We start from the raw sequence: 14,320 nt of genomic DNA on the forward strand, positions 1-14,320 counted from the left end.
GGTGGTGAACTGGCAGAATTGTCAGCCAACCTGCTTAGGGGCATTTTGTCTTCACGTTCTGAGTTCAAATTCAACCAAAGTCGACTTTGCCTTTCATCCTTTTGGAATGATAAAATAATTCCCAGTTGAATTCTAAGGTTGACATAACTCACCAGCTGCCTCTTTTCCTTTCGTCTTTTCTGGATCAACGACTAAGTACCAGTTGTGCACTGGAGTTGATGTAGTTGATTTACTCCATCTCTTAAAAATTGCTGGCTTTGTGCCTATAGTAGAAAGAATTATTTTTGATAGTGGTTTCAAATTGTAGCACAAGGCCAGCTAGTTTGGAGGAAGAGGTTAAGTCGATTACATCGACCCAGTGCATTACTGGTACTTATTTTATCAACCCCAGAAGGATAAAAGGTAAAGTCGACCTTGGTGGAATTTGAACTCAGAACATAAAGATGGACGAAATACCTCTGAGTGTGCAAACGATTCTGCTGGCTTGCACAAGAAGACCCGTCCTCCACAGCAGAAAGTGTTAAGGCCCAAATAAAGAGGATTGACCTGTGAGAATTCTGTGCCAGTGTCTACATAAAAAAAAGCTGTGGCACCAACGCCAAGTGAAAGCACTCGTGCCAGTGCCACGTTGAAAGCAACTATCACATAGAATGGTTGGCGTTAGAAAGGACATCCAGCCATAGAAACAAAGTCAAATCAGACCGGAACTTGGTGCAACTCCCTGACTTGCCAGCTCTGGTCAAACCGTCCAACCCATGCCAGCATGGGAAACGGACGTTAAAGGCTGATGATGATGATGATGATACAGTATATACATGTACGTGTTTATCCCAACCAACTTAGTGGTTAGGCGAAAGACACCAGTAAAATAAATACCAAATCTAAAACAAGCATTGGGGAAAATCTGTTTGGCAAAATCCCTTCAAAACGATGCTCCAGCGCGGCCGCAGTCCAATGACAGAAACAAGTAAAAGATTAAAGATACTTCAACAGAAACTAATAAAATCGTTATCGTCAGCTGTAAATTAATTCAAGGGAGATAACCTTGCTAATATCAATTCTGGATGGAGAAATTTTTGCAGCAGAACTCATTTGGCATTGAATCAGTGCTTCCTAGACTCCGTGCCCCACCGTTGGGAATCACTGCATTGGATGCCCCAAGGCTATAAAAGACAAATATGTTGTGCAAAAGAGAGTAAACCCCAAAACTATGGGTGGACTTGAAGCGATCTTCTACTACCCAACCACACCTACACCTTAGTAAACAAATTTAAGATTTGTTGAAATCTGAAAGAACACCACAAATATTGCTGGAGCAAAATCAATCTCTTAAATTTGTATTTATAATATAACAAGACTGATGTGATTATGCAACATCTCTTTTTTTATTCATAAAGATTTTATTTTTTATACATAACTTATAGTCTCTTTATACATAAATACATACTTTAGACACTATATATATATATATATATATATATATATATATATATATATATATATACACACACACACACACATATATATATATTATATATATATACATATATATATTATACATACTTATATATTTATGCATATGTTTATAGGCATAATTCATACATGTATGTAGATACACAAGAATGAAGACAGGACACGAGGTACAGACAGTCAGAAGCAAGGAGTTCAAAATCAGGAATCGGCAGAAAGGGAAAACTCAGGAAGATGGCCCTTCTCAGAGTAGGTCTGTTTGATGCACCATGCATTCAGCAACTTCATAATGGATGACATTGGTAAATGAGGAAGCTGGCTACACAATACTGGAAGAGTGGGCTTTCCTTTTACACTGATACTTGCTAAATCATGAGGATGTGGAATGTCGTACCAAACAATGAAAGCAGACAAGTGTCCACATTGCTCATCTTTCAATGATTCTCCTTGGAAATATTTCAACAGAATTTCCATGTTGTTAGTTTCCCAATCAGCAAGGAACTTTTCCAGTTCATTCTTCAGAGATAACACATAATCCAATTCCACAAGTGGCACTTTCTCGGTTTCTTCACTTGCTTTGAACTGGTATTTGCTGCCGTAATAGTTCAAGACAATCTTCAGTTGCCAAAGTCCTAAAGGAGCCTTGTTAATCTGTGACTGCCAGACTTCATAGGCTAAGTTCATCTGAGTCGGAATCCCTTCTGGTTTTTCTTTAAAGGCACAACTGTAGACAACAGGGGCCAGCCTGTCACATTCTTTTTCATTTTTAAACAGGAAAAACTCAGAGAAGGCCAATATTCGAGCATCCGATGTGAAGGACTTTATAGATTTTGGATGAAGTTTTGTTGATTCAAAACTGGACTCATTATTTGTCAAAGACTTTGCTAAATGGCCATGGTAACCTTTAGGATCTTCACTGTAAGACAAATGTCCAGCTTTCTGTTTCACGTATACAACACCACTATTTTTAAGAAGCAACTCTAAAGTTTTCCAGTTTTTGTCTACATCGAATCTGATTGGCCAGTAACGAGGTCCCAAGATTTTCACCTCCTTCAACAAGTTTAGCTCTGGAATGAGACACGGTGCCATTGTAGTGTAAGAGACGTTTTTGTAAAATTTGGTGTCGTTAAACCGGATTTCCACTGGAACATAGCAAGGCTGGCGTGAAATAACATTCTCTGGTATCAAGACTCGGGGTTCAGCAGCCAAGACATACAAATGGCGGAACGCTTGTAGATGGTAGCGGTTGTCAATGCTGTGAGTGGGGAATTTTGGGAAGAAGGCACACAGCATGGCTGCAATTGCTTCTGGCTTTGTACTGAGGGAATATCTACCACCACCTAGAAAGAGGAGGCCAATAGCCATACTCACAGCCATGTGAGACCCATAAGTGGCATAAGAATGTTGTGGACCGACACGTTTCCGTAAAGCCCGGGCTATTCGGAGCACATCGAGATCTCCAGTTCCTGCCATGACCATTGCAAGGGAAAGAAGCACTACAACGGTACAGTTTTCAACAGTGCTTTTACCGGCTTGTTCACAGAATGGAGGAACTGGTAAAAGATACATGCAACGCTTCATGCAATCTAGCAGAGTTTGGTAAGCGACTGCATTAGCGGTTCCTGCAAATTTCAAGCCCATTGCCATACAAGCACCACCGACGATATTGCAATAAGCTTGACTCATTGTTTCGTAATCGATGTTGTCTTCATCTCTGCTGTGTGATTCTCGTTTGAAACCGTATTTCTGTACAATTATTGGTAAATTGCTGTCGATCCATGTCGTCGTTGGAAGTACGTGATCCCACAACACTAATCCATGACATAAAGTACGCAGCATTAAGAAATCCGGTCGGACGTGATCCAGGGTGAACTGAGTATCTGGTGCCTTCAGCCAGTCGGCAACCGCTGTGTTATTTGTGTTGAAGTAAAGCATACCGAGGGCCAGTGTTGCACCAGAAGAAGTGACATCAACATTCACGCTGTCACCTTCCTTGATTTGGTAACTTGGCGACCTATAACGTTCCCGATTTGGCCCCGTCACCGGCCGTTTATGACCACCAATCATGAAGTGACAGAGAGTGTCTGCCATTCCTAAATCGGACAAGCCAGCAGCTTCACTTCCTTTACCAAACATGACTAGACCAAGGGCAAGACCGGCAGCTGTGGCGTATGACTCGCGGTTGGTGCAGTTCTCCATTTCAGGACCAGGTGGACGTCCAATCTCGGACAGCAGTACTTCGGCAATGTGACGATGACTTGTGCCTTGATAGACAAGACCAACTCCTAAAACAGCTGCGACTTGGACATTGTGAGAAATATTCAGTTCGGTCGATGTCGGTGGTAAAAGGGCCGGGACATGGATGCTGAGTACTTTTGTTATACCCTGATCCATTGTCCCCCGTTTTGTGGCAGCCAGCCCTAACAGGACCCCAATAGTAGTCATATCTTGACCTTTGCTCAAATACTCGTGAATGTTAAGGGTAGCAAGATGAGCTAAATGGCCGTTTAGTCCAAGTGCCATCAAGAAGCCAGCATATTCTGTAGTGAAATCACAAGTCTTAGGTCTGTTATAATTGATCCAAGTGGAATTTATCTGGGATGAGTTGGCAATCCTTAATCCAGCAGCGACCCCATTGTGAAAGTGTGGCCATGTGGCCATATTGGAAGGGGTTTCAATATGGGAGAGGTCAACTGTGGTGTTGCGAGGTGGAGCTTTCCCGGTCAGGCATAGTTTCGGGATAGGAAGGGCTTCTGTAGGTAACGGATGGAAACTAGACAGAGTAAACATTCCTCGACCAACAGGTAAGGCCATTGTTCTTGTACAGATTGCGTACAGGTAGCGTTCTTGTTCTTCAATGAATTCATGGTCACTCACTTCCGGTTTCTGTTGAAGTGAAATACGAACAGGACGAGATGACTGTAACATGTGGCGGACCTCTTGCACTCGAAGGTCTTCACTGAACCGTAATTTCAAGAGTTCTTCATCAAGGTGACCCATTCCATCATCATCTTCTTTGTTTGTTTTCCCAAGAGAAGGACATTCTTTCACGTAGCGCCCTTCATTCAGGGAAGAACCCGACTGACATTTACAGTAAGCACTGATTCGGGACAAATCTTTACGACCAATCAAAATGTAAGCTTCCTCGGGCCAATCAGATGGTGGATCCCACCGACATTGTAGTATCGCTTCTCGTAATGGCAGCACAACCCCTATAGGATACGATTCCAGATCCCGTTTCGTGATGCCCAGCCGAGTCATGAGCAGCACTATACTCTCCGCTATTGACAGCGAGTTTTTCTCAGTTTCACTCAGAGAACCTTTTGCTCGAGAGGAAAGAGTTCGGTAACCAGAAACAGGGATTTCTCTCAGGAAATGGTTAGCCTTACAATTCTGATTGACAAGGGTGGTGTATAGAATGATGATATTTTCTATTCGTTTACAAATATTTGGCAGGAACAGAACTGGCTGGCATTCGAGTCCAGATAACAGTTTACAAATCCACATACATATGTTAGGGGGCACTTCAGTGAATATAGATGTGAACTGCAGCTTTGCCCACTGTTCAGGATGTATCTGGTGGTTTTCATCGACCATATTATAGAGATGGGGGAAATCTCGACAGTAGATGTCAGTGTAGTAGAAACATTTCAGATTGTTAGCCAGAAAGAAAAGCATCAGAGCTAAGTTTTCGAGTTGTCCAGAGAGACAAGTGTTTAGTTTGAGTTCTTCATAAACCAAGTGTAATGAGAAGAGAATGCTTGGTATGTAAGAGAAGAGAGGAGCTGATGGGTTTACAGTGCAAGGCTTTGGATAATATATGTTGGGGATGTCTACGAGGGAGAAGCCAAGGGCAGAATCAAAGTACTTGGATGTGAAATGATGGTGTTCGGATTTGAGTAGATATTCCCAATCGTCGTTGCAGCCCTGGTTGGATGGTTTAGCTCGTTTCACTTCCACCACGGGAGATGTTGTGTTGTTGAATTCATTTTCATGTGTCAATGGCAGACGGCTAGTGTCAAAACCCATCTGTCCCAGGAGAAAACGAGAGAAGACCACCCACTCCGACTGATTGTCGAATCCACTGGTGACATTACGCGTCGTATACCAGCGAGACAACATCTTCATAGCGCAGTCTTTGGGTAAGATGTAACGCAGGGCTTCGAGACTACTTTCGATTCCTGTCGACTCGGTAAGTGGTGGTAGCGACGTTCGCAGCAAAGAGCCATCGGTGGTTTCTATGGTGAACCGTGAGAGGGTGTTATCTCGAATGCAATGGACTGTGTTGTCGTGGCAGCAAATCTCCGAGTCTCTGGAAGAACTCTCAAGTACATGGTTATCATGCACATTCGGTGATCCAATTACTGGAGAAATATGAGACAATTGATCTTCGAAAGATACATTGTTTGTGTTTGATGGCCGACTTGATGTGATCATGCTAGTGACTCGGACAGAGTTGTGAGGAGTCAGCGATGCCGAAGCATTCATCGATGAAATTCCTATAGGCAATTTAGGCACAAACAACTTGTTGATTTTGGTTGTTCCACTGTATATGATAAGGCTGCCAGATAAATCTAGCACTACAGTTAAGTTAAGCAATTCAACTGGGAGGGCATCTTTGGCAGGTATTGTACAAACTGCACCAAATATCAGCTGACAATTATCATTGCTTTTCTCAAATTTCACACAACGTAGGTGTTGCCTTTGTGGAATCAAGTAGCACAAATAGTTCTGCTCACAAAGATCCTTAGCAATGAATGCTTTGCTCGCTTTCCCAACAAACTCTTCACGATTTGATGTCGCCGACTCAGTCCAGATATGGTCCAGACATATATCAGGATTAACCGGTTCGATCCGATAATTCATGCTTTCCGACATCACTGAGAAGTTTTGGCTGCCTGGAGGAGAACGCATGTACGTCATGGAAGACCTTGACTGAGCATTCAAGCTGTAGAACGGTCGAGATTGACTGGAAGAGGCAAAAGCCAATGGAGACTGAGTGCAGCTGCCTGAATTTCCTGAAGATGTCAAGTGGTTACTGACAACAGGACTTATGGAACATGAAGGAGAAGGTGAGAATGTCCTGTTGGAGAAATTCTGCAACAGAGATATGCCAGGTGAGATGTTGCTGACTTTCGACTGGTTATGAGAAGATGTTTGCAGGATAGAATTATTGAGGTGGCATAAACTGGGCATATCACAGGTTTCAAAGAGAAAATCACTCTCCTCAGGCTTCACACGACGGACCTTCCACACACAGTGTAGTCCAGCTGTGTTGTCGTACACAAGAAGTATAGAGGGCTCGACACAGCTGAACACAATACTCTGAGACGTGTCAGTGAAATAGCTAACCTTGTTCTGTGTGGTGTTGGCATTGTTAGGGCCATGAATGACGGGAGCAATGTCATTAAGAGGATGCAACATACTGAACACAATGGAGTGGTTGGGAGCATTTCGAGACACTTTTGGAACAATTTCGGACGACGACAAGGAACGTTCAAAGAGAAGCCCATTCTTAATAACCCAGGATTTAGTAACCTGGAATGGCAAAGCGACATTGTATTCTTCGCCTTGGCTGGTAAACACGGATGCTGTAGTTGATTCCAGAACACAGATACCTTCTTGGAGTTCACCTGAAACGCAAGACAAATAGGATTAGTTTGAAGGATGTGAGAGAGGTTAGTATCAAATATGACAACTGTTGTTATTATTACTGGAATAGTAATAATAATAATCCTTTTTACTCTAGGCACAAGGCCTGAAATTCAGGGGGAAGGGGATAGTTGATTATACCAACCTCAGTACTCAACTGGTACTTATTTTATTGACCCTGAAAAGATGAAAGGCGAAGTCAACCTTGGTGGAATTTGAACTCAGAACATAAGGACAGACAAAATGCCATTAAGTATTTTTTCTCCAGTGTGCTAACAAATATAATAATAATAATAATAATAATCATTATGAAAACCACCATCACCATCGTCATCATCATAACACCAACTTTTCTATGTTTGCAGAGTCTTAAACTTTGAAAAATTCTTTGTTTTCCCGTGGAATGCTTTTAGAAATTACCGGAATAAGAGCAAGAATGAGTGCCTTCATTAAAACAAATACAAAAATCTCAGAAAATATTGACAACTCACCAGGAATGTCTAAATCTATTTGTTCTGGAATCTCGGTGTTATAGGAGAGCAAGAAGCTGCAGTACATGGCTTGAATGACTGGCGATTCTACAGTGAAGGTCTTCAGGACCCGTCTAGATTCTTGTCGGGTGCCAACACTCCAGACAACTGTATTCCCAGACACATACAGCTCTTCTTCCACTGCACCAACACAGTTCGAATCTGGTTTGCAATGTAGATACCATTGTTCTTTGGGGCTCTGTTCACTGATGGAGATGTCACGGAACGAGCGAAGCAATGGCAATCCATGATCAGCATGATGACTTCGTTGTACCTGCAAGTGTCAAAGAAACAGTATTTAACGAATGAATACAAGCTAAACTATTCAATAGCCTATACTGCATCATCATCACTTTAACGTCTACTTTTCCATGCTTGCATGAGTCAGACGAAATTTGTCAAGGAAGATATTCTACAGCCAGGTGCCCTTCTTGCTGCAATCCTTACCCGTTCCCAACCAAGGTAGTATTCTCCCCACCCCCCATAGTCGGCTACGTTTTTCACAGGAGACTAGAAATGAATACCCTCACTTGCATTGACAACCATCGCATGATGTCAACTCATACACCGGCAGCTTATGTTGCTGACATCGCCAGACTAAACAATATTATCGAGTGTTTTGTCAATCACCGTTTAGATATTCGGTCGATAACTAAACAAGGAGAAACATGTCCGCGTCTCCTGTGATTGTTTCCTGGGGTTTTTTTTCCATCGTTCCTTTGTGCCATATTTTTACAAAAAGAGTTATTCCTGAACACAATACAACGTTGTAAATAGGGACCACGGCGGAATTCTACGTAAAGCACACCATAACCCCACCCCACCCTCATTATATTTTTAATATTTCGAATTTCCAGAAAAATTTTGCGAATTTCTATTTTACAAACGGGAATTTACAAGACTTTAAAATACAGACAGTCCGAATTTTTTGGCTTAAATCCAAGCAATGGACCATTAAATGTGTTTATGGAGGGAAAGATATCCACTAACATCAATACGCCAGAATGACTGACAAACGAGAAGGGTATGGGATAGTCGTGAGATATGCTAAAAGTAACAGCTAAATAGACCTTAAATCACGCACCAGAATTTGGTACACGGTGGTACCTACCCACCGACTTTATTTCCTCATGTAGGTATGCTCCCACAACAAGGTGGACCGAGTTATTGACGGTTAAATATGTTTACCATGGCTACTGAACAGTGAAGCAACCTACACTAGTCGATACTTAGCTAGATCGGCTCGTTGAGAGCTAAACATATTCACTACGGTGAAGTAAACTACAACTTAAGTGCACAGGGCTACTGGGATTTAAGATTAACATGTAGTTTACCGGCGTGAAATAACGAAAATAAATTATCCTTTAAAAATGCATGTTAACTGATGTATGTTGACTTTGGCTCATTCAACAGTATTTTTCTCTCTTATGAAGAAAGAAAAACTTTGGTTTTCTGGCTTTGTTTCTTCGAAAACCATACCCAGTAAGTGTTAATTATATATATAGGCTTATGTATATTTCGGAGATGTACTAGCCAGGCAAGTGATTTGATCTGTGTCGAAACTAAAACGATTACAACGTGGAACACACATGTGAGCTATTCAAAAATTTCACACTGTTAACTTCAATTAAAAATTTACTATTTGTTGCATAATGAAAAAAAAGGTAAACAAATCTAATTTTAAAATACTGAACAAATACGAAGTTTTTTTTTTAAATCACAAATATTTCATATAAAAACGAAAGCAGAAGGAAGTTGGCCAAAATCTTAATAACCTGTATTTCGAACTTGCCGGGATGCAAATGGATATATTCCCTCCCAAAGGGTACAAAATCCTGGGTTTCACAGGCTGCTATCATATCCTCCGAAGCCAGTGTGATGGATGATGGAAACTTAATTCAAATAAATAAAATGTTTGCCGCTAGAATTTCGTGCATTTTATTGAAAGTTTCAACAATGCACAAAATAAGAATCGTTTTTTTGTAGGGAATATTTCCCGCGACAATGTTAGGTAACAGAGAGTGATCTCCCTTCTCATCACTTCCTTCTCTTTTCTCCTTCTCTCTATTTATCCTGTTCTCTTTGTCTTCCATACCCTCTCTTTCTTGCACTACTTTCTTACCTCCTTCTCTTAACTCAATTCCCACCATGTCTATTTTTATTCCTCTTTCTACTCCCCATCTCTCTCCAATTATCTTCTTACCTTCTCTCCCTCGCTTATATATTTAACGTTGATGGTTTCGAATTTTATACATTGCCAAAAATATGCAGCTTATTAACTCCTTACTTTTACGTTCATTATTGTTTTCATTTACCTAGTATTATTTAATTAAGTCAATTAAGCAGTTTTGTAAATAAGACTTTGTGTGTGTATGTGTGTGTATCTGTACCCCAGCGTTTGACAACCTGTGTTGCTTTGTTTACGTCCCCTTAACTGTTAGATTAAAGAACTGATAGCATAAGTACAGGGAATATTGGTTGATGATTTGTGACTGTATGTGTTTTCATTGGTTTTCGTAACTCTTCCGCTGTAACTACTCAATGGTTATCAATTAATTTTAGGTATTTCATAGTAATTAAATTATTTTATTAATTGTGTTGGTAAATTCTTTCAACCTTTCGGGGGTCGTTAAAATAAATCGTGGTCCATGCAAATCGACCAACTGCTTCAATCTAAAATTATTGACCTCGTGCCAAATACTACAACAAATTAATATGTTGGTAAATTATATTTAGAACTTTTTATAAAGTTACTATAATTTAAAAAAAGAAATTTAAATTTCACAAAGTACGAAACTAAAAAAATCTGCCCCGGGTGAGGATCGAACTCACGACCTTCAGATGGCTCGACGATTACTTTGGATTATGAGACTGACGCGCTGCCTACTGCGCTACCGAGGCCTGCCCAAATAGATGCCAAATTATCTATATAAACCTACTTTATTAACAAACCTAGCATATTTAAATCTACTAATTTTTAGTGCATTTTAAAAAATTTCTTTTTTAGTGTCAATACAATCAGATTGCAAAAAAATCTACACTAATTTGATATTTATTTATAACGGATATAATTTTCAGGATATTTCCATATGTTACATTCGACCTCTGTCCGGCGGCAGTAACATGAAATTATAACAATGACGGGAAAGTGTATTGGAACTGTAAGACACTATTTACTAGAAATAGCAGCCACATCTCTCTCTCTCTCTCTCAAAGCACATTCTACCGTCTTGAGAGAAAAAGGACTAACACATTGAGTAATATTGTCGTAGATACGTTACGTCTTATATTAGATGGCCATTTCTGGCGCACCGGATCGCACCTAACCAGCTATTAAAAATAACTATTCAATATTATGTAATGAATACACTGTTATACTACATATAATTTACATTACATATTACAAACTGTCTGTATAGGACATGTACTCTGTATTATATAAATAATACGTTTAATGCTGCCTTATACTAAACAAGGACGGTGGACTGGCAGAATCGTTAGAGCTCGGACAAAATACTTAATTGATATTTCGTGGTATTCGTAAAGAAGAGTGGACCCGCGATAGTTATTCAGAACGTGAAGATAAAACGATTTTGAAATTGAAATAAAATGTTATTTATAACTCGGCGGAGGCAAAGAGTACGCACACTGCCCGTTTTCGGCGTAACCCTCAACCTAAACTTAACCCTAAACGCCGAAAACGGGTGGTATGCGTATTCTTTGCGTTTACCCAGAACTCTGTTGAATGTTACCGGATTCAGGAGTTATGGAAACACAAACAAATATGATTGAATTCCATCTAGATCAGTTTCTTTGGAGAGAAAAATATGGGAAAACGGTGGATGAATGTTTTCAGAAGATTATAAAACATCTTTCGGAATGGTTTTACTTTTGAATAACATTTTATTTCAATTTGAAAATTTGTTTTATTTTCACTTTTCTTAATGATTAGCGCGGGTCCACTCTTCTTCCTGAGTACCCATTTCCTCGGCTTCATTACTTTTTGAGTTCAAATTCCGCCCGAGGTCGACCTTGCCTTTCATCAGTTGATATACTGATAAAATAAAATATCAGTCAACTTAAAGGGGTCGATGTAATCAATTATATCCGTCCCTTAAAATTACTGGCCTTCGGCCAAAATTTAGTGCCGTTATATACTAAATCCTCTATATACAGACATACCCGAACATTTGCAGTTTCCAGTAACATGTTTTTCGATTTGACATCATTTTAAAAGAATTTTATTTTATAAGAAATAAACGGTCAAAAAAATGAACCTCGACTTCTGGATCCAGCAGACCAGTACACACAAACACACACATTCCATTACATTTGAGACAAATTCAGCGCTGAGTAGTTGAAGCAGAAATATCATTATGGCAAATATTCTGCCCAATACCACAGATCTGCTTGTCAGTTGCTTGACCGTAACCACTTGAGCATGTCCTCTGGTGGCTAACAATATATGCATCTCTGATCGTGAGCAGAAGTAGTTGGGGAGCATCATAGCCGTGTGTTGAGAGGGATTCTTTGGCGTTTGACTAAATATCATAACAAAAGAAAAGTTTGAAGGAAATATTAATCCTTTTTCAGACTTTCTAGGGGTCAGCAAATAGGGAACAACAGTTGCTACCCAAAGAAGAAGAAGAAGAAGACAAGGAAGAAGAGGAGGGGGAGGAGGAGGAGGATAGAAGGTGAAAGAGGAGGAGGATTGGGAGGAAAGACAGATTGCATAATACAGTCCCAGATATTTTACATCTGAATAAGAGATTGCTTCTGGTTATAAGGGACTGGCTGAGTCACAGCTGGCTGATGACTAAAACCAGACAACTACAACAACAACATCAACAACAACAACAGCAACATCAGCAGTAACAGCAAGCTGCCACCACCACCACCACATACATATATATATATATATACATATATATATACATACATATATATATACACATGTATATGTGTGTGTGTGTGTGTTTGCCCCCCCCCCATCGTTTGGCAACTGATGCTGGTGTGTTTATGTCCCTGTAACTTAGCAGTTTGGCAAAAGGGAATGATAGAATAAGTACTAAGCTTACGAAGAATAAATCTTGGGGGTCGATCTCTTCAACGAAAACCCTTTAAGGTGGTGCTCCAGTATGACCACACTCAAATGACTGAAACAATTAAAAGGAAACACACACACACAGACATCCAGTTGCCAGTAATGTGAGATTATAGCACCGTCTTTTTTTTTTTATGTATTTTTAAAAATAATTTTTTAAACAATTTTGTTGAACTCTTAATTTCTTCAGATGGTAAAAATCATTAGCAACATTTTCAAATATTGATTTAATTACCACAGACTTCAAACCAGCTGCAATAAAGGGCCATTAAGAGCCATTTATATAAACTAGACCAGTTATTGGAATGTAGACATTAACATCACACAGACACACACACACACACACACACATACCACATACCACACGCACACATTTTAACATTTTAATTCAAACATTCACTTCAATAAAACATGACAATATAACCTTTTCCCTTTAACCTCTCTTCTATATTTTGAATATTTGCAACAATTAGGTTTATGAGCAGGTTGAACAGTTAGTATACAGGCCAAATATGCTTAGAGGCATTTCATCCAATTTCATGTTCTGAATTCAAATGCTGTTGAGGTTGTCTTTGCTTTGCATATTTTGGGGATTGATAACATTGTAAGAAAATATTCTGCTCGATACCACAGATTTGCTTGTTGTCTTTGGCCAATAAGGGTCATCTCCTGTTTGCTTCCATCTAGAAATCAAAGCAAATCACTACTATTCCCTTCAAACTTTGCTTTTGTGACCTGGACATCAATGTTTTGAAGCTGACCAATTTTCCATTACATTTCAGACAGATTCAGCACTGAGATGCTGAAGCACAAATATCATTATAGCAAATATTCTGCTCAATACCACAGATTTGCTTGTCAATTGCCTGACCTTTACCACTGGAATAATTTCCCTTACAGGCTGACAATATGTTCGTGATCTCTGATCATGAGCAAGAGTAGTGGGGGAGCATCATAGCCATGTGTTGAAAGGGGATTCTTTAGGGTTTGAATAAATATCATAACAAAAGTACAGTTTAAAGAAAATACTGGGAGTTGATGTAATCGGCTTATTCCTACCTTGGGATTGCTGGCCTTGTGCTAAAATTGAAAATCGATATTTGTTACAGTTTATTGGTTGCTTTTTTGTTTTTGTGAAGTACATATAAGTGCAAGTATAGCCATGTGGTTAAAATGTTTACTTCCTAATTACATGGGGTACATTAACTTAGAAGATTTCAGTAAAAAAAAAAAAAAAAAAATTGCCCCCAGAACTTCTTTTCTTTTTTTTTTAAGTTTGATACTTATTCTATCACTCTGCCAAACTGCCAAGTAATGGGAATGTAAACAAACCAACACCAGTTGTCAAGCGATGTTGAGGAGGGTGAGTGACAAACACACACACACACACACATATATATATATATATATATACATACATACACACAACGAACCCTTACTGTGAATGGAATTATATAACAGAAGAGATGCGTATGGCTTTTTTTTTCTCTCATCTCATGAACTGTTGTACCCTAATTAACAGCAGATACAACATTTAACTAACACCGTTGCTTTCACCGCATTT

The 14,320-nt window shown here is 39.6% G+C and overlaps 1 protein-coding gene and 1 non-coding gene across 3 annotated transcripts; both read right to left on the reverse strand.

Moving 5' to 3' along the window:
- Nucleotides 1-442: 442 nt before the first annotated feature.
- On the reverse strand, nt 443-9,711 carry LOC106870324 (anaphase-promoting complex subunit 1). 2 transcript variants are annotated; one of them, XM_014916349.3, is made up of 3 exons: nt 9,428-9,711; nt 7,614-7,926; nt 443-7,103 (listed from the first exon to the last, which is right to left on the reverse strand). In XM_014916349.3, the coding sequence occupies exons 1-3, from the start codon at nt 9,509-9,511 to the stop codon at nt 1,672-1,674; spliced, it is 5,829 nt and encodes a 1,942-aa protein (XP_014771835.2). In that variant the 5' UTR covers nt 9,512-9,711; the 3' UTR covers nt 443-1,671. The 2 variants fall into 2 exon arrangements, with proteins under 2 accessions (XP_014771835.2, XP_089195755.1); XM_089339629.1 differs by lacking the exon at nt 7,614-7,926.
- Nucleotides 9,712-10,459: 748 nt separating this feature from the next.
- On the reverse strand, nt 10,460-10,553 carry Trnam-cau (transfer RNA methionine (anticodon CAU)). The gene is made up of 2 exons: nt 10,517-10,553; nt 10,460-10,495 (listed from the first exon to the last, which is right to left on the reverse strand). It is a non-coding gene; the product is annotated as a tRNA-Met (tRNA).
- Nucleotides 10,554-14,320: the final 3,767 nt, after the last annotated feature.

Source organism: Octopus bimaculoides, chromosome 22, assembly GCF_046866305.1.
Source record: "Octopus bimaculoides isolate indiv1 chromosome 22, ASM4686630v1, whole genome shotgun sequence".
In the NCBI taxonomy this organism is placed as follows: domain Eukaryota; kingdom Metazoa; phylum Mollusca; class Cephalopoda; order Octopoda; family Octopodidae; genus Octopus; species Octopus bimaculoides.

Bases quoted from the DNA above. Each gene is read 5' to 3' on its own strand.
- LOC106870324 (XM_014916349.3), bottom strand. From the start codon at position 9,511: ATGATAGCAGCCTGTGAAACCCAGGATTTTGTACCCTTTGGGAGGGAA. The intron at 7,927-9,427 runs GTTATTAAGATT...TGACACTTGCAG, and splicing joins CCGGCAAGTTCGAAATACAG to GTACAACGAAGTCATCATGC. The intron at 7,104-7,613 runs GTGAGTTGTCAA...CTTGCGTTTCAG, and splicing joins AATAGATTTAGACATTCCTG to GTGAACTCCAAGAAGGTATC.